Here is a 25039-nt window from a genome sequence, read left to right as displayed (position 1 = left end):
TATTTTGGGAATAACAAGCAACAACTGTTTACATAGGAATGATCAAAGGAAACCTAGAAAGAGTATACTGATCCTTGACTGCAATAGTTAGTACCACAATATTGCCTCACTCTCATTACTTGGGTCAATCTGCCATTCTAAATTTTTAATGAATAGAGGAAATCCTAAAAATTCATATTCATATTTTTCATACCCAAGCTCTGTTTTTTTCTGCATTTCTTCAGTCTTCCTTCTTTCATCCTGCAGCTTCTCCACTTCCCACTGCTGTCTTATTAAATGCTCCTGTTCCTTCTTTAGCTTGTGAGCCTATATAAATAAGCATGGAAGTGTGTCATAAACCAGCACAAATAAAAACAGAGATGGTAGAAAGTCTTCTCTTCTGGTGAAAAAATCCTAACTGTGCTCAACAGATGGTCAGATATTGTCCAGACAGTAGGGCAAACTAGATCTAAAATCACCTAACTAATCTGATAAGAAGCCAGTGAATGAGTATGTTATTTATGTTTTTGATGTGTCACCCCTTGAACACAATGTTTTGAGACATGAGATCATGAAAAATTATATTATAAATATACTAACCAGAACTGCTCACAAAGCTCCAGCATCACGTAAACACATAAACTCCTAGAAAAAAATCTTAAGGTGGTTAAAACACTGGTCAAATTGCATGTGGTTCCTTGTGAACTGGCTGAAATTCACTTTATGGGTGGCCCTTCTGGCACCCTCCCGCCTAACATCCTTCGCATAAAGAATAAAAGGAGCTGGGTGGAAAATTGTCAGCCAAACAGCAACTGCATCAAATCAGATGAATTGTTTGGGTATTCAGACAGTCAGCAGTGCAAACTGTCAGAATACAATAGCAGGAGATTCATCCATTCACACTGTATAGTGTGGATGGAGGAATCTGCTAGCTCGCAGGCTGAATTAACCTCCCTGGCGGTATTCCCGAGTGTAGCTCGGGGTAAAGTTTCAGCACCACAAGCGGTAACCCCGAGCTACACTCGAGAATACACTGCAGCGTTGCTCCGGGATCTCTTCTTCATTTACCTTGTCCTGCACTCCCGTGATGTCCCCCTTGCAGTGTCCCCTGTAATGTCCTCCGGCGGATGCCGGCATCTGTCTTCGGGGTTCCGTCCCCTGCGACGTCGGGACGTACGGGGGGACGGAACTGGCAGGAAAGTTGTAAAAGTGACATTCACTAAAATAACATAGTAAAACATTACTGTATCAAACCATTTCACATACATTTTGTCCCTAGTGCTTTTTCCTGTGCCCTGCCTACATTTTTACTGTTCTTTCTGCCTTGAAACTGAGAAACGTCCATGGCGTCCAAAAAGATTCCCTTTAGATCAAAATCGGTTTTAGACCATCTACAGAATAGCGATAGTAAATTAGAACCACTTGCAGAATTGAGTGATAATGATTTGTGGGGAAATTCTTCATCAGACACTGAAAACGATTTTGCGACTGAGCTCAGTGATGTGCGAACTTGGCACTATATTTCAAATTTCAGTGTTTTTGGTTTGATTATATTATTGAATTAAATTTGTTATATTATTATTTTTTATGATTATTTATTAAATTATAATTTATGATTTCGTGTTTCAAATTTTAACATACCCGGGATGTTTACTAGACTCTTGTTCGGACAGATTTCAGTGAGTTATTCCTAAAAATTAGAGGCCTACAATAAAAAAAAATACATATTTCCATGCAAAAAAATGTACCACTTTGAGCACAGAAATATGGACATAATCAGACCACTAGGGAGGCTACAAAAAAAACAACAACTTGAGTATCACCAGGTATAGTTACACATAACTCGGGGTGGACATAGAAGGGCAGAAATATTCCTGAGAAAGGAAGGCAGGGAGGTATCCGTCTGTCCTTGAGGAATTTGGTGAACCACCAGCTCACTGTACCCTGATTGTAACAGGACTCTGCTTTCTTCCATCTGTCTCTTACACAGAAAAGTGCAGGAATGGTCTCATTTGCAACTACATTTTCCAACAATTTTTTACTGAGCAGAATGTCTGAAGTAAAAAATATAAATAAATGAACAAAAGATGTCAGCTTAAAAGCAAGCTCTGAAACCTATGAAAACACTGCCACCTTTCTACAGACAGAAATATTCTTTTATTATAAACAGGATTTATATTTTACTTTTCAGACAGATTGTGTGGAACCTCCCTCGTCTGCTTTCTTGTGTGTGAGGAAGACTGTGGCAAGCTTGAAATGAGGAAGATGCTAAAGCTAGAGGACACACTGACCTACTTTATCACAGCTTCAGATAAGAGTACTGACACGTATAGGAATTTAGCTTGCTGGGCAGGCGGCTGCACAAGAATAATACCAGGATAATCCATATAGACTGCAAAAACAGCATAACAGCATAAGGTATAGTATACAACATAAAAAAGGCATATATGTAACAATCATTCCAATAAAGTACAATCATGTACAGTTTGTATTTCTTTGACTGCAGTAGAGAAAAATACATGCTCAGGCCCTTGCCATGTATTTTGTGTGGCAGGGGTATTTGGATTAGAATACTGGCTCAATAGAATTGCATACTTTTCAAATCCAACCAAATAATGATCAGATAGGAAATGCATGTATTGCCTTATACATGTGCAATTATTGTTATATTAGGTTCAATATGGTTTGACAATAACGTTCATGTGAACTCTGCCTGTGTTTTCAATATGTTAGCCCTGAATAGTACACAGATTGATTTCAAAGAATTCATCATCACAAAAAATAGCGTCACATAGAAACCAGTAAGAACTGTGCACAAAGCTCCAGAGAAATCAAACCCCCACAATAGAGCCCAGTCACACATAGCTTACTCAGCACTATTTTGTTCTAGTTATATGTGTACAAGTTGTTACTAGAAGGCCCGTGCACACTTTCCATTAACATGACACAAATGAATGCTACCTACACACAGTGATTGTAGAACTGTGAAGCAGCAGCAGCTGTTTTATAGATGACACACATGCGCTTTTGCAGTGTTCTCTAGAAGTAGAGAATAAAATCTACAATCATGAATTACTCAAAGGGTCCGTTTATGAAAAAAAAGTTGCTATGCAAATGTCTTATCATTTGTCAGGGATAATAGCCATAATGTTTGTAATATGTGTGAAACGGGGCGGACTGACCATTTGGAAACTCGGGCACTGCCCAAGGGCCCGAGGTCAGTAGGGGGCCCCATGAGATGCCCCTGGTACCTTTTTGATAGGCTTTTTTGAGTTTGGGCAAGGACACAGGGACCCCATGAGTTGTCAGTCCGCCCCTGGTGTGAAATATTCTGTTTATCTTTTTCAGGGCAAATGTAACATTAACTGTCATTTCACCTAACATAAAAAAAGAATATATAAGCTATATTACATGCTGTTCAGAAGTAAATGATTGATTTAAAACAGGAAACACCATATTTGATCACTAGATGGAGATAACTGTTAGTGTAGTATGGAGATTCCTGCGCTCACCACTGAGAATTTACTGCAGAAAGTGAACTGCTAGACAGAATTGATACAATGTCGCAGAGATGGAATTCTATTGATTGACTTATTTATAGGACTGAAACCGTTTAGCCTGGGTTCACACTGATGCGGTGCAAAATTTGCACTGGTTTCTATGGGATTTCCGCACTGCATCATAATTGCATCCCGTGTATTTTGGGTGTGTATATTAAGTTAACGACACCCTGAAATCAGTTTGCAAAACGTGGTGCGATGTGCATAATTGGATCGGATAGGTGTGAACAGAACACCCATGCGATCCGATTCTAGTGCGGACCACTGCACAGAATTTGCATGTGATTTGCACAGGAATGCGGTGCGGTTCCTGTACAAATCACATGCAGTATGTTGCACTGCACAAGTGTGAACCCAGGCTTACAGATCACCCAAACCCTTTAGAGATCGCCTAAGGTAAACAACGGAGCTCTGTCTTTGCAATATTGTACCAATTCTATATTGCAGTTCCTCCTGAAGTAAGTCATTCATTCTACTGTCATTGGTGAGCAGGAACAGGAAACTCCATACACTTACCATAGAGTGCAGACGTTTTACTCATTACTTTTTCTTTTAGTTGAATACTCTTAGCCTACAGTGTTAGGCTACCTTACCTTAGGATCAAATGTTAGAGTATGGTACATTCACTGCATGAAAGGCAACAAACAGAAACTGGCATTACAAACATCAGGGATATTATGCGTTTCTTTTGCACGAATGCTGAGACATTTGCACATTAAACTTTTTAAAAGTAGGGCCTTATGTATGTGTAAACCCAAACAATAAACTTTTCTTATTTGTGCTATTCTGTTAAAGTGTTACTAAACCCACAACAGTAATATCAGTCTGTATGTGCAGTAAAGCATGCTTGTTATAGTCACTTTGGAATCTAAGGGGTTAATCTTCTGCATTGTGTAAAAACACTGTTTGATCCTGACTTCTCTGATCCACCCCTTCTTCAAGTGTCCCCCTCTTATCTCCTGATAAAACATATCATGTGGAGTCACTCTGCACATGCTCAGTTTTGTGTGCATTGCTAGAGTTTTTTTTTCTTGGGGGAGTGCATGTGATCAGCACAGGGCCAATCAGAACTGTCCAGAAAAAGGGTCATGCATCCTCCTAGAGCAGAATGAAAACTCCTCCTACAAGCTTTAACCAGTGCTCGACTGGACACTGATAGAAGTCACAAGACTGCTCTAACTGCTGATGAGAAAAGGTATTTAGCAGTTTCTAATTACTAAAATAATTGCATTTCCATGTTCTGTGTACTGTGGGAGACCAGATATAGTGAATCCTGGGTTTAGTAACATATAGGTGGATATAGGTCCTGGGTTTAGTAACAATTTAAATGTGTAAACCCAACATTTCATATTCCTGATATGTGCCTGTTGTACCATGTACTTGTATGAAAACATATCCTGTTCTCCTTGTATTACTTCCTTTGTGTGAAATCCCTGGTGATCCTGCCAGAGCTTTCCTATTAAAAACTGACCACACTAAGCAGGAGAGCACAGAGTGGTCAGTTCGCTAGGTGTGCTGGGAGCTCAGTGTGCTCTCCACCAATGATAAGGCTTGTCTTGATACCCACCCCCCTGTAATGTAATCACTAAAAAAAGTTAAGAAAGGTAAAAGAAAAAAAAAGTAGTGATGTTTTTATATTATTATTATACAGGATTTATATAGCGCCAACAGTTTGCTCAGCGCTTTACAATATAACAGGAGACAATACAGTTCAATACAAGAGGGTTAGGAGGGCCCTGCTCCTTGGAGCTTACAATCTAGGAGGGAGGGGCTAGTGGTACAAAAGGTAGTAACTGTGGGGGATGGACTGGTTGGAAGAGTAGAAGATTCCATTATTAGCTGAGGGCAGGATAGCCTTCCCTGAAGAGATAGATTTTCAGAGATCGCCTAAAAGTGAGCAGAGTAGGCGATAGTCTGATAAATTGGAGTAGAGAGTTCCAGAGGATGGAGGAAGCTCTGGAGAGGAGCATGGGAGGAGGAGACAAGGGAGCTAGAGAGTAGGAGGTCTTGCAAGGAGCGAAGAGTATGGTTTAGGTGATCGGTGAAGTAATTTGGGGCAGAGTTATAAATGGCTTTATACATTATTGTTAATGTTTTGAATTTTATCCATTTGGCAATGGGAAGCCAGTGGAGGGACTGGCAGACAGGGGTGGCAGATACAGAACGGTTAGTAAGGTGGATGAGTCTGGCAGCAGCATTCATGATAGACTGAAGAGGGGATAGCCTGCGATTAGGTAGGCAAAGAGGAGGGAGTTACAATAGGCAAGGCGAGATATAACAAGGGAGTGAATAAGTTGCTTAGTGGTTTTGGAGGTTGGGAACGGGCGTATCTTGGAGATGTTGCGGAGGTGAAGTCTACAAGATTTGGACAGTGAATGGATTTGGGACTGAAAGGACAGATGGGAGTCTAGGATTACACCTAGTACCCTGGCATGAGGGGAGGGACTGATGGTTGTGTTATTGATCTTGATGGAGAAGTCAGGGGAGGGGGCGCAGGCTGGGGGGAATACTAAAAGCTCAGTTTTGGAAAGATTGAGTTTGAGGAAGTGGAGTGACATCCATGCCGATATGTCACTTAGTAGGTTAGTAATGCGAGAGGAGACTGAAGGGGTGAGGTGAGGGGTAGAAAGATAGATTTGTGTGTCATCAGCATAGAGATGGTACTTAAAGCCATGGGAGTTTATCAAGTGACCAAGGGAGGAGGTGTAGGTGGAGAAGAGAAGGGGTCCAAGGACAGAGTCTTAAGGAACCCCTACAGAAAGAGGGAGTAAAGAGGAGGAGGCAGCGTTATAGGTAATGCTGAAGGAGCGCTGCGATAGGTAGGAGGAGAACCAGGAGAGAACAGAGTCTCTGAGGCCAAGAGAGTGGAGTTTTTTGAGGAGGAGGGGATGGTCAACCGTATCAAAAGCCGCAGAGAGGTCAGGTAGTAAGAGTATGGAGTAGTGGCCATTGGTTTTAGCTGTTAGTAGATCATTAGTGAGTTTTAGTAGGGCAGTTTCAGTGGAGTGTAGTGAGCAAAAGCCAGACTGTAAAGGGTCAAGAAGGTTGTTGTCGGTGAGGTGGGAGCTCAGGCGATTGTAGACTAACCGTTCTAGGAGTTTAGAGGTAAATGGCAGTAGGGAGATGGGTCTTAAGTTGTTCAGGTTGGTGGGGTCCAGGGAGGGCTTTTTAAGTATGGGAATGATGTGTGCATGCTTTAGAGGGGAGGGGAAGGCACCAGTAGAGAGGGAGAGATTGAAGATGTGAGTGAGGGAGCATAGGATGGAAGAAGAGGGTGACCGTAGTAGTTGTGAGGGGACAGGATCCAGGGGGTAGGTAGTGAGACGGGCTTCTGAGAAAACCTTAGTGACCTCTTCTGTAGTAGCAAGGTCAAAAGAGGAAAGTGTTGAGGGAGGTTTAGTATAAGGTATGCTAAGTGGAATGGATGTCTGTGTAGTGACGATGCCCCTACGAACTGCGTCAACCTTGTTTTAAATGTATTTTAATCTGAATGGGTTGTTTTACAAGGTGAGGGTTTACAATCACTTTAGTATGCCACTGAAAATGTTTTTACTATATCTGTTTGAGAAGTGAAAAAAAATACCTGTTTCTTATGCTAGAAACATTGTGTACATCAGTTATTTTTCTGAACTTGTGTGTTTAAAGAGATAAAACTTATGCATTCATTGTATTCCTGAGATGTGCTAAATATTTTTTTTTTAATCTCTTTTGCGATTACATACTCTTTACCAAGATGCTCTTCTTACCTCCAGTTCCCTCAGTTTGAGCTCCTCCATTTGCTGCCGCAGATATTCAGCTTGTTCCCTCTCTGTCTGGCGCCGTCCCTCCTCCTCTCTTTTCATATTCTCTAGAGCTTCATGTCGGGCAAGTTCATATTGGTTCTCAAACTTCTTCTTTTCTTGCTCCTCTTCTAATTTTTCCTAGAAAATAAAAAGATAATTTTAACAAAAGGGATTACAAATTTTCTTAAACATCCTGATTCTGAAACTACTGCACACCAGCCTTAAAGTGGAACTCCAAACAAAACTTTTTTTTTTAATTTGTTTTTGATTTAGTGGCGAGTGCGAGAGTGTTAAAACAGCTGTCAGATTGGTATTGTTGTCTGTGTCCTCATTGGAGAGTTTCACTCTCAGTTTCTGTCCTGGCGAAGAAAAAGAGGAAGGATCCCGAACTGGACAGTCATCACCAGAATACAGGTAAGGGGAAATACACCAGTAGAGAATGGGATGAGGTTACCCCTCACTTCCTGTGGTGTCTTTGGAGCAGGTAGTGAAAGAAAATATCTCCAATGAGACACAGAGATCATAAACCTTCCCCACTCTCTAAAGCTAAAAGAAATAAAGTTATCCCCTTTAATAGACATATTCCTGTTTTAGATCATTACAATCAAAAGATAAATAAAACCTTCTTATACAATATGTAGGGCATACCTAACTGAGAATCTTTCAGTAAGGACCAGGGAATTACCTTATTTCTCTCTGTGATCTGTTCTCCCCAAGCATCAACCACATACTTCTTATGTATACTGGATTCCACCTTTAGAGAAAACAATATTTATTCAACCAACACATTGATGATCTCCATCATAACAATCTGAATTACATACATTACAAATGTATGGACAATGCTCAGTGACACATATTAAAAATAACTACACCCTGTTTATGAGGCTACGCAACCTATAGATCAAGATAATTTCTTTGAAATGCATATTACCATTTTTGAAAATGATATTCTTAAACGAATAATAAAATTAAAAAATTTAATTTAAAAAATCTGTGATTATAGGTTTATCACTATTTAAAACTTTCATACCATAAATAAAAATGGCAAATGTAGGGCAAAGCAATTAGTTCAATTACTGTAACTGCATCCCTCCGTAGATGCACACATTCTCACCTTATCTTTACTACTTCACTGGCAGTGAATATTGATCAGATATACCCAGTACTTGCAGGCATGGGGAGTATGCAACTCACTTGCATTTCTCCCACATGACAGCTTGGTGATTGGCTGCTCAGAAATCCAATGCTGTCACAAAAGGATAGAGAAAAATAATTCAACCTACGTAGGTTCCAAGTCACAACTCTGATCTTAGACGAGTCTTCTTCTCATAGCTAACGACAGTTTAACGAAGCTCTGGGTAACAAAGGGATAGGAAATGCACTATATTGCCAAAAGTATTGGGACACCCCTCGAAATCATTGGATTCAGGTGTCCAATCACCTCCATGGCCACAGGTGTATAAAATCAAGCACCTAGGCATGCAGACTGCTTCTACAAACATTTGTGAAAGAATGGGTCGCTCTCAGGAGCTCAGTGAATTCAATCGTGGTACCGTGATAGGTTGCCACCTGTGCAATAAGTCCATCCGTGAAATTTCCTTGCGACTAAATATTCCACGGTCACCTGTTAGTGGTATTATAAGAAAGTGGAAGCAACTGGGAACATGCCATGTAAAATGACAGAGCGGCGTCAACACATGCTGAAGTGCACAGTGCGCAGAAGTCACCAACTGTCTACAGAGTCAATAGCTAAAGACCTTCAAACTTTGTGTGGCCTTCAGATTAGCACAACAACAGTGCATAGAGAGAGCTCCGTGGAGTGATGTAAAGCACATCACCACTGGACTCTAGAGCAGTGTAGATGTGTTCTCTGGAGTGACAAATCACGCTTCTCTGTCTGGCAATCCGATGGACATGTCTAGGTTTGGCAGTTGCCAGGAGAACGGTACTTGCCTAACTGCATTGTTCCAAGTGTAAAGTTTGATGGAGGGGGGATTATGGTGTGGGGTTGTTTTTCAGGAGTTGGGCTTGGCCCCCTAGTTCCAGTGAAGGGAACACTTAAGGCGTCAGCATACCAAGACATTTTGGACAATTTCATGCTCCCAACTTTATTAAAGTACATTTTTTTAAAAATAAAAAACATGTTATACTAACCTGCTCTGTGCAGTGATTTTGCACAGAGCAGTCCCAATTCATCTCTTCTTGGGTCCCCCACCGGCGCTCCTGGCTCCTCCTTCCTGCTGATTGCCCCCCCCCCTTTCCCCCCAAGGACAGGCAGCTGGCTATGGGGGCACTCAAGCAAGAACACTCCTGAGCTGCTGCTGTGTGTCCATTTACACACAGAGCCGTGGCTCAGGCCTGCCCCCTCTCTCTCCTCGTTGGCTCACTGGCTTTGAATGACAGCCAGTGGCTCCTGCTGCTATCTCAGCCAATGAGGAGGGAGAGTCCCCGGAGAGCCAAGGCTCTCGTGCATATTGCTGGATCTCTATGTGGCTCAGGTAAGTATTAGGGGTGCTGGGGGGGATGCTGCACACAGAAGGTTTTTTACCTTCATGCATTGAACGCATGAAGGTAAAAAACCATGAGCCTTTACAACCATTTTAGGTGTTAAGGCAGGAGGAGAGTAATGTGTTAAAACTTAGTGACAATTACTGATGACTGCAGGATTTACACTTGCTGCAGAAAGCACTGAAAATATCGCCATCAAGTTATCAGTGCTGAGACTTAATGTGCTGAAATATCTGGTATGTCACAAATACATTTACTGACCTGTTCACCTCACTGTACATATTCTGTAACTGCCTGTCAGAAATCATTTTTGGGGCCATTTAAAAAAAATCTCTGGAGAAATGCCACAACTATTTGCCCAACCGTCACAAATAATCAATGTAATTTGCCTAATATGTTTATTTCCTCTGATCATCAACTCCATCTACTGGCCATAATTCTGTATTTTCCTGAAAACCACAATCAGGAAAATACCACATTATTATTATTTTTAATATTATTATTATTATACAGGATTTATATAGCGCCAACAGTTTGCTCAGCACTTTACACTATAAAGGGAGACAATATAGCAACAATACAGTTCAATACAAGAGGCTTAGCAGGGCCTGATCCTGGGAGCTTACAATCTAAGAATAGACACTAGGAGCTGATGATCATAGAAAATAAATATATTAGGCAAACTACATAGATTATTCATGATGGCTGGGCAAATGTTTCGGACATTAGTGCAGCGTTTTTTTTCTATAAATAGACTCCAAAGTGTGATTACAGATTTTTATATATATATATATATATATATATATATATATATATATATATATATATATATATACAGTGGGGATCGAAAGTTTGGGCACCCCAGCTAAAAATTTGTATTAATGTGCATAAAGAAGCCAAGGAAAGATGGAAAAATCTCCAAAAGGCATCAAATTACAGATTATACATTCTTATAATATGTCAACAAAAGTTAGATTTTATTTCCATCATTTACACTTTCAAAATAACAGAAAACAAAAAAATGGCATCTGCACAAGTTTGGGCACCCTGCAGAATTTATAGCATGCACTGCCCCCTTTGCAAAGCTGAGACCTGCCAGTGTCAGGGATTGTTCTCAATCATCGTCTGGGAAGACCAGGTGATGTCAATCTCAAAGGTTTTAAATGCCCAGACTCATCTGACCTTGCCCCAACAATCAGCACCATGGGTTCTTCTAAGCAGTTGTCTAGAAAACTGAAACTGAAAATAGTTGACGCTCACAAAGCTGGAGAAGGCTATAAGAAGATAGCAAAGCGTTTTCAGATGTCAATATCCTGTGTTGGGAATGTAATTAAGAAATGGCAGTCATCAGGAACAGTGGAAGTTAAAGCAAGATCTGGAAGACCAAGAAAAATATCAGACAGAACAGCTCGCAGGATTGTGAGAAAAACAATTCAAAACCCACGTTTGACTGCACCATCCCTCCAGAAAGATCTGGCAGACACTGGAGTTGTGGTACACTATTCCACTATAAAGAGATACTTGTACAAATATGGTCTTCATGGAAGAGTCATCAGAAGAAAACCTCTTCTACGTCCTCACCACAAAAATCATTGTTTGAACTTTGCAAATGAACACATAGACAAGCCTGATGCATTTTGGAAACAAGTTCTGTGGACCGATGAGGTTAAAATTGAACTTTTTGGCTGGAATGAGCAAAGGTACGTTTGGAGAAGAAGGGGCACAGAATTTAATGAAAAGAACCTCTGTCCAACTGTTAAGCATGGGGTTGGATCAATCGTGCTTTGGGGTTGTGTTGCAGCCAGTGGCACAGGGAACATCTCCCAAGTAGAAGGAAAAATGGATTCAATAAAATTTCAGCAAATTTTGGATGGTAACTTGATGCCATCTGTGAAAAAGCTGAAGTTAAAGAGAGGATGGCTTCTACAAATGGATAATGATCCTAAACACACCTCGAAATCTACGGGGGATTACATCAAGAGGCGTAAACTGAAGGTTTTGCCATGGCCTTCACAATCTCCTGACCTCAACATAATTGAAAATCTATGGATAGACCTTAAAAGAGCAGTGCGTGACAGACAGCCCAGAAATCTCAAAGAACTGAAAGACTTTTGTAAGGAAGAATGGGCAAAGATACCTCAAACAAGAATTGAAAGACGCTTGGCTGGCTACAAAAAGCGTTTACAAGCTGTGATACTTGCCAAAGGGGGCACTACAAGATATTAACTCTGCAGGGTGCCCAAACTTTTGCAGACGCCATTTTTTTGTTTTCTGTTATTTTGAAAGTGTAAATGATGGAAATAAAATCTAACTTTTGTTGACATATTATAAGAATGTCTAATCTGTAATTTGATGCCTTTTGGAGATTTTTCCATCTTTCCTTGGCTTCTTTATGCACATTAATACAAATTTTTAGCTGGGGTGCCCAAACTTTCGATCCCCACTGTATATATATATATATATATATATATATATATATATATTTTTTTTTTTTTTTTTTTTTAATTGCTGGTTGTTCATTTTCTATTTATAACAGAATGGATAAAATGATTCTGGAGTAACAATGTTGTGTATAGAAAATCAAAACCATAAAACTAGAAAAGGTTTACCTCACGTAGTTTTGGATTGTTTGTCTTCCACTGCTCATAAAGCATCTCCTCAGCAAGCTAGTGGTAAAAGAATGAAACATGAATAAAATGAACAATGATTAGAAAAATAAAGAATGGTAACTTGGGAGTGCACCAGCAAACTGTTAAAGGAAGAGAGAAAAATGGAGGCCCCCACTAAACCTCCTTCCTAAACCACTATTAGAATGTCTGTTACGATGATCCTTCAATTCTTTGAGTCAGTGGCCTGGAATAAGTATGCTGCTAAGGATTAATGCATTTCCCCTGACTTTCCACATTGTCATCTAACTCTGGGTCTATGACCAAAAAGGTATTTAAGCCAATGGAACAGAATAACAGCCAGGCAAGTAGCATATTCTAAAGGTGATCAGAAATGGTAGCCCCCTTTTTACCGCCATCCTATTTTCAGCATACCTTTTTTCTACGCTCCTCCCGTGCAGACCTTAGATCCTCTGCTCGTTCCCTCATGCTGTTGAGGTCAGGCTCCCTATTCTGAGAAAGCTCCTTCAGCTCTGCTTCCAAAGTGTCCCGCTCCTCCTGTAACATATTACGAAGCTCATCTCTCCGGCGCTCCAGGTTCTTCCTTTTCTCTTCTCTCTGTTTCTCACGGTGGTAAGCATTCATACTGAAAAAAAGACGTTATTCAAGAATACTGTAGTATAGACCTGAGCAGTGCAAAGAGCAATGACAGCCCAGACCTGGTGGGGATCGCTTGTTAGGCCAGTCTGCCATAATGTGCTGCGTAGTACCACATTATGGGTTAAGGCTCCAGGGGCTCATTTTTCAATTTTTTTTTTCTTTTGTGGAGGTTTAATTCTGCTTTAACATTACATAGATGAGAGGAGCAAGGTAGGATTTTTTAGCAAGTAAAAAGGTAAGCAGCAATTCGCTCTGGTCCAGTGAGGTGATCTCCCTGTATTTGCCAGTGCCGGCTGAAGGGGAGAGCAGAGAGCAATCTACAATGGCTGATAATACCTGGGAGCAGTGACATAACCCATAGGCTTACTACAGCCCATCTGCTGTTGGCACTCCATCATTTTCCCTGAAACCACCACTGGCTGACACAGAGGGTTGGATCAGATGACCGAACTACAGCGGCCTGAGGATAAATAAGTATACAAATATTTCTTATACAGGTTAGTCAGAATAGGTGTTAGGGGGGGGGTAGAGAGCAATTTTAAAAAATATGTAAACCCAACATTTCATATTCCTGATATGTGCCACCTGTACCATGTACTTGTATGACAAAGTATCCTTTTCTCTTTGTATTGCTTCCTTTGTATGAAATTCCTGGTGTTCCTGCCAGTCCCTCTGCTTTTCTATTACAAATTGATGACATTAGACAGGAGACCACAGCGTGGTCAGTGTTCTGGCTGTGATGGAACTCAGTGTTCTCTCTTCCAATTATCAGACTTGTGTGCTGACACCCCCCCATACAGCCATTTACTGGTAAGGTCAGTGTGATGCTGTTTCTCCTCCCCTAGCTCTTATGCAGCTGAGATTAGAGGTTATGTAATCACTTTAAAAAAAGGAAAAAAGGTGTATATCTTTTTTTAAACCTATACACAAATGTTTTCCCTTTCATTTCTATTTTAAACTGAGTGGGTTGTTTTACAAGGTGAGGGTTTACAATCGCTTTAGGAGTAGTTAAATTTTGCCTGGAATTTCACTTTAAAGACATTGTACACTTTCACATGCTTTTGTTATTCTAACTAGGTATTAGTGTAGCTATAGTCCCTGTGTCATTTGCCTTACCTTGTAATGATTTGTTCACATGTTGCTGTTGTAGTTTGTAGTATCAGGGCTGATCGATTCCCCCATGTCTATGTATTCATTCACCTACCTTGTCCTTATTCACCAAATGGACACAGAACTTCTTGTTTTGGCTCACACAACATGATATCAATGCCTTGCCATTTCTCCTTGTTTCATTACAAATGTGGGCATGCTAATGTGATGAAAACACATCTCTTCCCTCCACTGCTCTGCCTGTGTCAGATTTAATTACTAGTTTTCACCTGCAGTAGAATGAGACACTTAGGATTGTGGGATACAGGATTTAAAGAAATGCATTAACCTGGGCAGAATATATGTGTTCTGAGCGTATGTCCCTGAATGCATAGGGAATTAAATAAGAGTTCCATGCAGTACTGGTTTCAGTCCCATCCAGCTGCAGCATATTTCAGCCTGCCGTAGACTTTGACAGGCTAGACATTACATCTCTGCTTCCCAATTGCAGTAAAATGCCAGGATTGTAAATACAGGGGCTAAAAGTCCAGTGTGTAAGGGGCCTTGGAAATAGCATCATCTATAGTACATGCTATAGAATTTATTAAAATGAGTAAAAGTGAAATGCATTACCTCTGTTCATAGGAAATACGTGAACTCCACTGAGCTTGTTTGCTGCTACACATATCTGACTGTTTAAAATACTGATTGGCCATGTCCCACTCATTACGAAAACGAGCTTCTTGCTCTCTATGGCGTACAATCTGTCTCTCCAGAACCCTGCTACGACTGTGCCAGTTTGAAGGTAGTGTCGGCAGCGCCATCTGATCATTAAAAAGAAAAAAAAAAAGATATTCATCAATTTTTGTTGGCAATATATGTTAGACAACCATGAGCAAGGGTCAGAAAAGGAAAAGATTCACTGCACTCTGCACTACACCAAATTAGATAACAGCAGGGTTCTCTTCTGACAGATTTCACCTTGCAGCCTGGAGAGCAGTGATTCATTTCTTTTTCTGAATGATTTCCCAGAGTACAACAAACCAAACCAGCAACAGAGATTTCCAGTGGAGCCTGTGAGGAGCCACTAATCTTGTGCAGCATACGTATCTTCTTGTGGAACATAACTAAGGCTGTTTGGGTTTTCTGTTGCAAGCAATGTGACTGGAAATTAATTTCACCTGTGACGTGCACATTTTCAGAATATACTGCTATGGTCAATTCCTGGCTGTTTTGCAGTATCAGTTATCTTTAGAAGATTCTAGCCCAATGGATCAACTCTTCTTTCTCCTTAGGCATCCAAATCCATTCAAGGGTTATCTGTCCTGATAGCGTACACCAGCAGTCTCCAAACTGTGGCCCCTAAGCCAGATGCCAACCTTTGCCTGCCTTTATCTGGCCCCTGGGGCATTATTCCTTCCACTGACAACAACGAAGCACCATTCCTCCCACTGACAACAACAGTGGGGCATAAATCCTCACACTGATATAAATGACGGAACACTATTCCTCCTACAGACACCACAGATGGAGCGCTATTCTTCCTACTGATATCAACATTGGGGTACTATTTCTCCCACTGACACCAACGATGGGACCCTAGTCCTCCCACTGACACCAATGATGGGACCCTATTCCTTCCACTGACAACAACAGGGCACCATTTCTCCCACTGATACCAATGATAGAGTACCATTTCTCCCACTGACACCAAAGGGGCACTATTTCTTCCACTGACACCAACCATGGGGTACTACTCCCACTAATAACAATGATGGTACAGTACTCCACCCAATATAGCCCTGCGCGCTCCCAGCACATATGTCAGTATCTCACAGAAAGGTCCCGATCTCCCCTTGCGATTGGGATCTTTTCCAATCCTGTGGCCGCCGTGACAGCGAATCACGGTGGTCAGATGACCGTAAGACCCCGCCCCGCTTCCCGACGTCTGAAACCTCTTAAAGGGCCGGGAGGAACTGGAGTGAAGAGGTTAAACATACATAGTCAATACAGAGAATACTGCGTATAAATATGGCTCAGAATGAATCCTAAATGGCTGAGATCTGTCAGCATCCCCACAGGACTGTGCCCCCAAAGGTCCATCAATGTGCATGCATAGGTCTGTAGAGTATAAAAATAATGAATAAACAAACAGTGCTGTGCTTTCTTTGAATCCAACTCCTTAAAATTATATGTGAATAGAGAAAATTATATATATATCCTGTGAACAATGTATCAGCTGACCGCGACGAGGGGCTTGGTGACATCGCGACGCTCGCAGTCAGCCAGTACATTGGTACAAACGGGTGAGGGAAGTGGACGCTATTTGTGTGTGTACACGATGTGATATTCTGGATTTACATGCGTATGATATCAGGTGCGATGGAGCACCTATACAATGTGAGTGGACAATTTGAATGTTTTTTAATAAAGCAGTGTTATAAAAGGGATAACGCACTATTGTGTTTCACTTACTCTTTCTGACATATACATGCTGAGTGGTGGAGGAGGTATTAAAGGGACCGTTCACTTCTGAAGGAAGACTCAATATACAATATATATCCGGCATCTTATGTCCATGTCAAGGGACACAAGCGTTTTTTGACCTGACTTCTCGTGAGCTCAAAAACTCCAGGTGAGGGCACATCTGGTGTTTTTGGTGGTGTATTAATATTAAGAAGACACTCAGCAATTGGGAATATGCATTGTTTAGGGACAGAAATAAGAAGCAGCATTTAATTAAGAGACTTTGCAATACAGAAATTGTTCACAGGATATATATATAATTTTCTCTGTATTCACATATGGTTTTAGGGAGTTTGATTCAAGGAAAGCGTGGCACTGTTTGTTTATCTATTTACAGTTTTGCACATTTATATGAGTATGTGTAGGTGTGAGCAGCTCTCTCCTTTTTTTAGGTATTTTAGCTATTTTCACTGTTAAGTTGATATATTGTGGTGTTAATTAGCTGCTCGTGAGAATCACTTGGTATTATTAGAGTATAAAAATACATGTATGTGTATGCTACAAAAATAAAATTGATCTAATAAGGGCTCATAGCCAAATGTGCCGGCCCTCTGACGTATGCCGGGATCATTGGGGATCCTTGTGACAGTTTGATGGACCTTTCGGGGCACAGTCATGTGGCTCCCTGGGGATGCAGACAGATCTCAGCCTTTTAGGATTCATTCTGCGCCATCCTTATACGCAGTATTATCTGCATTGACTATGTACGTTTAAACCAAGACTGTTTTTGGTGTATTAGCATACATTTCTCTTTTTCACCGTGTACTGTATGACTGCTATTTTTGGTTCTTTTATGTTATATTCTCGAATTGATGTACCAGTTTCCTCCCCCTGAAGAAGGAGTTCTCTCTCTGAAACACGATGGGAGTTGGAACTTATTGAGGAACACATTCCAACTGACCAAGCTATGTTTATTGATTGGCAATATATTTATGGTACACATTCATATGCACTTGGGTACAGTCATGATGTATTGTCAGCATAACTCTATATCACATTCCATGTAAAGACCAGACATTTTTACTGACCTATTAGTCTATTTTATTGTGGTACTGTTTATGTATGTTTAATAAAGAATAATTATTTTTAATGATTTACTTTATTGTGTGTCTGCCGTTAAAGTTCCGGGGGGGGGGGGGGGGCGGGGTTCTCTGATCTAGTATTGCTACTACTACCAATGATGGGGTACTATTCCTATATTATATTCGCACTGTCCACCATGCCTGAGACATTGTTTACTTCCAAAGACGTCTACTCCTGCTGGCCACAGTCCTGCCCCCCTAAAACATGAAGAACAGTAAACTGGTGACCTCCTGTGTTTACTATGCAGCACATGATCCAGAAGTTAGTGGCAATGACTGCAACAGTGTCTATTACCGTGATTTTCAGCTTCAATTGGAATCCTGCAGGTATGGCAGATACATACTTACATTGGTCCAAGCTCCCCTCTCCCAGGCTCAGAGACAGCGTCAGGAGCCAATATATATCAAATGCTGTGAGGAGGGAGCGAAGAAGGGCTCATTATGGTGGGGCACCAAGAATTGGAGGAGCCAAAAGCACTGGCAGGAGACTGCAGAAGAGAAGGATCGGTGCAGCCCTGTACAATACCACTACACAGAGCAGGTAACTATAACATGTTTGATATTTTAAAAAAAAGTGTATATATATATATATATATACACACACACACACACACACACACACACACACACACACACACACACACACACATACACCTTTACAAAGCGGATCTTCATCCTAAGAATAAACTACACTCCAATCCCTTCCTACTTAAATAGGGCTGGTTTTTTTTTGGGGGGGGGGGGGGTTAATGAAAGCTGTGCAGCCCCCCATGCACGTCTCTTGCCTAGATGAATGAACTGCACTGTGCTCGATGTGCCTCCTGATATGTTTGATGTGCAAAGGCAAAGTGAGCACAGTGCACATTATTCGTCTGGGGTAAAAAAGGTAAAAAAAACCATAGCCCTTCATTCACAAAGAAGGAGGGAAGTGTGCCTAGTGCTGCATCAACGGGAGGCATGCCAGCTGAAGCTGGAAGAACCAGTGGGGCTCTTGGTGGCGTCAACATGGCAGTGCAGGCCAGAGCATTGGCAGATGACAAGAGGATCTCAGAGGGACAATGCTAGATCCTCTGTGTAGGCGAGTATCTGAACTGTGCACAACACACCACCTGGTAAGCATGGATACAAAAAAAAACTAGCAATAGAAACATTTGTATCTTTTTGGTCATATTGCATCCAGCCACATACCAGCTGAGGCAGCTTTGGTTATAATTTGTTACAATGTGATCTTTGTGATTGTTCTTTGATAGCATTTCTCTCTATCACTTTGTGTCTCTAATGCCCCATACACACGATAAGAAAATCGTACGAAAAACTTTGCGGAACCTCTGATCGAACGATTTTCTCTTCGTTGATGAGCAGGATGTTTTAACCAATAACGATATTATGAACGAAAAAATCCAGTTGAACAACAGTGAAAAATGTTGTCGTTTCACAAACGAACAACCGATTTTCTATGCGGTGGTATGACGGTCGTACGAAAAAAAATCTATCAAGCGCTATCACGCATGAGCGGAAACAGAAGATGACTCGGATGTTTATGTCCAAGGAATCTTCGTAAACACGAACGAAAAATCCAAAGGTTAAAAGTAGATTGGCCTAATGAGATAATGAAACCAGAATTCTGCATATTATATTTTTATGTATCACTATTTATGTATATAGATAATGTAATAAACTATATTATACTCATTGCTGTCAATTGTTGTGTACGGAAGACGTCAACACTACGTATTGCCCAACGAACAATTTTCTGATCGTGTATTCCCACCTTTAGTGATGCCAGCAGCACCTTTGAATGACCATCCCCTGTGTAAACAGACAGCTTAAAGTGTAACAATAGGCAAATCTTTTTTTCTTAAATTGGATAGAGTAATTGAGGATTATAACCCCTCAATTCTTTTTTGCTATCTGTGTCCCAAAGGGGAAATTTTCTTTCACTTTTTCTCTGATAGCTAAACTGAGACATGAGAGGAAATCCCTCCAAAGTGAGGTAATCCAAGGGTGTCACCAGAGTCACCAAAACTACTGTCCCCATTGGAAGATTTCTCCTCTATTACTCTTCTAATGTCAACTCAAAATTTGGGATTTTCTTTTGCTTTCATTTTTAATTATAAAGGTAAACAAATAGAGAGGGCGAATCTCCAAACTGGGACACAGACAACAATAAAAACTGACAGGTATTCTAATCGCTTCCCACTCCATCCAAAACTAGAAAAATAAGATTTGCGTTTAATTATACTTGTTTTTTTCATGTGAAATATGTCTTCCTTTAATTCTAATGTACAGTATGTAGTCAAGTTGTATTGCATTCTGGTTCTGAAAATATGTTTGTTATTTTAAGCTTCTCTTCCAGTCCTGATGAAGGGGAATTGTGTGACCTCCAAAATACATTAGCTGTCTTTTGCCCTGCTCGGTGTAACCAGATGAACAATAAAGACTTTGAACTCCTAAGGATTTTTCATTTGGTTCTTCCTTTGATGTACTACGCCCAGGGGGAGATCTACTAAGACTGGTGCAGCTATACATAGTAACCAGTCAGCTTCTAACTTCAGCCATAATCCCTACTTCATCCAAACAGAGAAAGCCTTTCATTCGTTAAAAGCATTTTTATGTATGAGCAAACAAGCGACCTCCTGTGTTCACTATGCAGCACAGGACTCGGAAGCTAGTGGCAATGACTGCAACAGCGATGTCTATTACTGTAATTTTCAGCATCAATGGGGATCCTGCAGGTACGGCACATACATACCTACATTGGTCCAAGCTGGTCCAAACACTATGTACAAAATATGGAATTCAGCTTTAAAGTGGTTCCAAAGCCTGAACGTTGTTTTTTACCTTAATGCATTCCCAGTATTAAGGTAAAAAAAACTTTTGATAGTTGTTCCCCTCACCCCCCCTCCCTAAATACTTACCTGAGTCCTGTATCAATTCAGCACTGTACCCATCTGCAGCAGTGCTGCTTCTCTCTCTCCTCTCACAGGCTCAGAGAGAGCAGCAGGAGCCATTGGCTACTGCCACTGTAAATTAAATGCTGTGAGGAGGGAGGGAGTGAGAAAGGGCTTATGCCGAGAAGACAAGGAACCGAAAGTACTGGCAGGAGACTGAAGAAAAGAAGGACTGGGGCAGCTCTGTGCAATACCACAACACAGAGCAGGTAAGTATAACATGTTTGATATTTAAAGTGGTTCTAAAGGCTTGACAAACATTTCTATACGTATCTGCTGTGTGCAGTGGTTTTGCACAGAGTAGCCCCAATCCTTTTCTTGGGTCCCCTGCCGGCGTCTCTGGCCCCTCCCTCCTGTCGGGTGCCCTCACAGCAAGCAGCTTGCTATGGGGGCACCTGCTGCTCTGTGTGTCCATTCACGCATGGAACCACGGATTGGCCCTGCCCCCTCCCTCTTCTCATTGGCTCACTGGTTGTGACTGACAGCAGTGGGAGCCAATGGCTCCCACTTCAGTCTCAGACAATGAGGAGAGGGAGTCCCAGGATAGTCAAGACTCCAGTGCACATCGCTGGATCGAGAAAGGGGCTTAGGTGAGTATTGGGGGGGGGGGGGCTGGTGCACAGAGAAGGTTTTTTACCTTCATGCATAGAATGCATGGAAGTAAAAGACAATGAGCCTTTAGAACCACTTAAAAAAAAAAAAAACTATATATATGCCTTTACAAAGCAGATCTTCACCCTCAGAATAAATTGCACGCCAATTCCCACCTCCTATTTAAATAGAGCTGGGTATTTTTTTTTTTTAATGAAAACTGTGCAACCCTGCCCCCCATCCATGTCACTTGCCTAGACGAATGACGTGCACTGTGCTCGATGTGCCTACTGATATCTGTGATGTGCATATTCCAGGGGTCACAGTGAGCACATTGCATGTTATTCGCCTAGCTAAGGGAGGGGGGAAGGGGGGGGTTGCAAATTTTTCTTTAAGGGCCAATTCACACTACATGCATGTTAGTTGCTTTTTTTCTGCATCCAAAATGCACAGAAAGTAGGTTATATGGTTGTCAATGTCATAGTTCACATTGGTGCTTGCAGTTCCAGTGTGTTCTGGTTGCAGAAAACAAAATTAGAACATGCTGCATTTTTCCTGCACAGAACTGTACTGGAACGTGGTGAAACACATCACAAATGCACCAAAATGCAATGGAACACAAATGCCCCTATCTAAATTGAAGAAAAAGAGGAGAAAAAATGAACCAGAACGTGTCAAAAATGCACCGGAACATGCCAAAAACGTGCATGCAGAAATGCATCCGGAACACATCTGGATTGTGTTTCTATGATGTGAACACGCCTTAAAAAAAAAGGTGAAAGAAACATAGCCCTTCATTAACAAAGGAGGAGAGGTATGTGCCGAGTGTCACATCATCGGGAGGCATGCCAGCTGGACCTGGAAGAGCCATTGGGCCTCTTGATAGCATCGCAGGACTGAGCAGTGGAAGAAGATATGAGGATCTCAGATGGACAATGCTGGATCATATGCGTAGGTGCGTATCCAAATTGTGCACAGCACACCGCCCACTAAGCACAGATACAAAAATGGGAGGGTGGGTGAAGAGCTGCTTTAAGGCTAGGTTCACGATTCACAAAATCATACTCTATCCTGTAATGCACAAAAACAGCCCTTTTTCAGGTGCTCAGCAGTGCCATTAATCCAGAATGGCACCCCATGCACCTTGCTAACACTTGCGCTTTGCATATACCTTAGATTGTACGCCCTTTGAGGGATAGGGACTGATGTGAATGTACAATATATATGTAAAGCACTGCATAAATTGACGGTGCTAGATATGTGCCTGAAATACATAAATATCACAAAACATGGTAACAAAGCACGAGACATGCACTTTTGTATGATTTTCATGAATAGGGCAGCCTATGAAAGAACTGGCCTAAGCAAAAAGCACTTGGTTCCTTGTACCTAGACACACTGATATTCCTGACTAGACAGATTAATAAATTGAAAACACGCTGTGGGGGAGATAAAACTGGAGCACTCACAAGCTGTGCATGGTAGCCAATCTGCCTTTAACTTCAGTTTATTCAATTAACTGCTTCTCGCCCGCCCTATAGCAGAAATACTGCTATAGGGCAGCATCGGTGTGCAAAATCACATATATATATGTGATTTTGCATTGCCAAGTAGGGGGTGCACGTGCCCTAACCATGCCACCATTCGCAGCCACAGCTGTCAATCACCGGGTCCCGACCAGTGACTGCCAAGGATCTCCGACGGGGAGGAGAACTGTTTGTAAACAAAACAGTTCTCCCTGTGAGCTCGTGCACAATGCTCTGGATGGCTGTGCACAGCACAGCTATACAAAGCAGTGCGCTTAAAGTGAAGGACAAACGCACGGCCGCTGGTAAAACACACCGAGCACACAGTTAACTCTTTGATGCCCCTCATGTTAACCCCTTCCTGCCCAATGCCATTAGTACAGTGTCAGTGTTTGGTTTTTTTTTTAGCACTGATCACTGTATTGGTGTGACACCAAGTCAATTCCCCCCAGTGTCAGAATGTCTCAATGTATCCTGCAGTCCTGCTATAAGTCGCTGATCGCCGACATTACTAGTAAAAAAGAAAATTCCAGTATATATACCGGCATTTGTAAACGCTATTTCACGTAAACCAATTAATTTACACGTATTGGAATTTTTTTCAGCAAACACATGTCGCAGAATACATTTTGGCCTAACTTTATGACAAAATTTGATTTTTAACATTTTTTTGATGGACGTTTAATAGCAAAAAGTCTAAAATATTTTTTTCTCAAAATTGTTGGTCTTTTTTTTATAGTGCAAAAAATTAAAACCGTATGACCGCACAATTGTCAAAGTAACGCAAAGAATGGCCTGGTCAGGAAGGGGGGTAAATCCTCTGGAGGGCAAGTGGGTAAGCTTTGACAATAAAACCTGGAAGCTGATTGGTTTCTATGTGCAGCTGCAGATTTTGCACGCTCCAGTTTTAGTAAAGAACTCCCTTTGTATGCACAGAATTGATTGGTCAGGAAAGGTTCAGGTTATTGTAGATCAGCACAGAGATTGCTGGAATACTGTGCTAGACTGACATTGCAAGGCAGCCATAATCCACAGAGGAGCCTACACCCTGGGATATGTGTGCACCGTGTAAATGTGCTGTGTGGAGGACGTTAGACACGTGCAGGAAGGTGAGAATTCCCAGACAGAACAACACCAACGTACACTTCATTATTATCATTCCTTACCGCTCTACTCCTCTGCTCCTAGTCTTCCTTTTAACGGATTCAGAGCCTTCATTTGCTGTGTACTTCCTGTTCCGGTGTCTGTGGTTGCCATGGACACGGCTGTGGCGCGTTTAGGGGCGGGTCAACAAATGGAGAGTGACAGTTGGAATATAGAACGTCATGTATACTGTAATTAGATCATTTTGAGATCCAGGACTGAGGAGGGTGACAGTACACGGTGCAGTGTGTATAGACTGGGATCCATCCCACATTACTTCCTGAGTACTCTGACCTATTGAGGAGGGTGACAGTGCTCAGGGATCCATCCATCCCACATTATGTCCTGAGTACTCTAACGTACTACTGAGGAGGATGACAGTGCACAGTGCTCTGTGTATAGACAGGGATCCATCCATCCCACATTATGTCCTGAGTACTCTAACCTACTACTGAGGAGGGTGACAGTGCTCAGGGATCCATCCCATCCACATTATGTCCTGAGTACTCTAACCTACTACTGAGGAGGATGAGAGTGCACAGTGCTCTGTGTATAGACAGGGATCCATCCATCCCACATTATGTCCTGAGTACTCTGACCTACTACTGAGGAGGGTGACAGTGCTCAGGGATCCATCCATCCCACATTAAGTCCTGAGTACTCTGACCTACTACTGAGAAGGGGGACAGTGCTCAGGGATCCATCCGTCCCACATTATGTCCTGAGTACTCTAACCTACTACTGAGGAGGGTGACAGTGCACAGTGCTCTGTGTATAGACAGGGATCCATCCATCCCACATTATGTCCTGAGTACTCTGACCTACTACTGAGGAGGGTGACAGTGCTCAGGGATCCATCCATCCCACATTATGTCCTGAGTACTCTAACCTACTACTGAGGAGGGTGACAGTGCTCAGGGATCCATCCATCCCACATTAAGTCCTGAGTACTCTAACCTACTACTGAGGAGGGTGACAGTGCTCAGGGATCCATCCCATCCACATTATGTCCTGAGTACTCTAACCTACTACT

General features: G+C 41.7%; 1 protein-coding gene across 1 annotated transcript in view; it reads right to left on the bottom strand.

Annotated features, from left to right (window-relative positions):
- Positions 1-24162, bottom strand: part of TCHP (trichoplein keratin filament binding) — a 38124-nt gene extending 13962 nt beyond the window's left edge. Inside the window, exons 1-7 of the mRNA XM_089684102.1 lie at positions 24030-24162; positions 14821-15011; positions 12874-13084; positions 12442-12498; positions 8007-8075; positions 7286-7459; positions 194-306 (exon numbers count right to left, since the gene is read on the bottom strand). Of these exons, the coding sequence (XP_089540228.1) occupies positions 194-306; positions 7286-7459; positions 8007-8075; positions 12442-12498; positions 12874-13084; positions 14821-15011 (815 nt within the window). The 5' untranslated portion in view covers positions 24030-24162. The remainder of the gene's footprint in view (positions 1-193; positions 307-7285; positions 7460-8006; positions 8076-12441; positions 12499-12873; positions 13085-14820; positions 15012-24029) is intronic.
- Positions 24163-25039: the final 877 nt, after the last annotated feature.

This window comes from Staurois parvus, unplaced genomic scaffold (assembly GCF_062004578.1).
Source record: "Staurois parvus isolate SC_StPar_1 unplaced genomic scaffold, SC_StPar_1.0 ptg000336l, whole genome shotgun sequence".
NCBI lineage: Eukaryota > Metazoa > Chordata > Amphibia > Anura > Ranidae > Staurois > Staurois parvus.
This window is presented reverse-complemented; position numbering and strand designations above follow the sequence as displayed.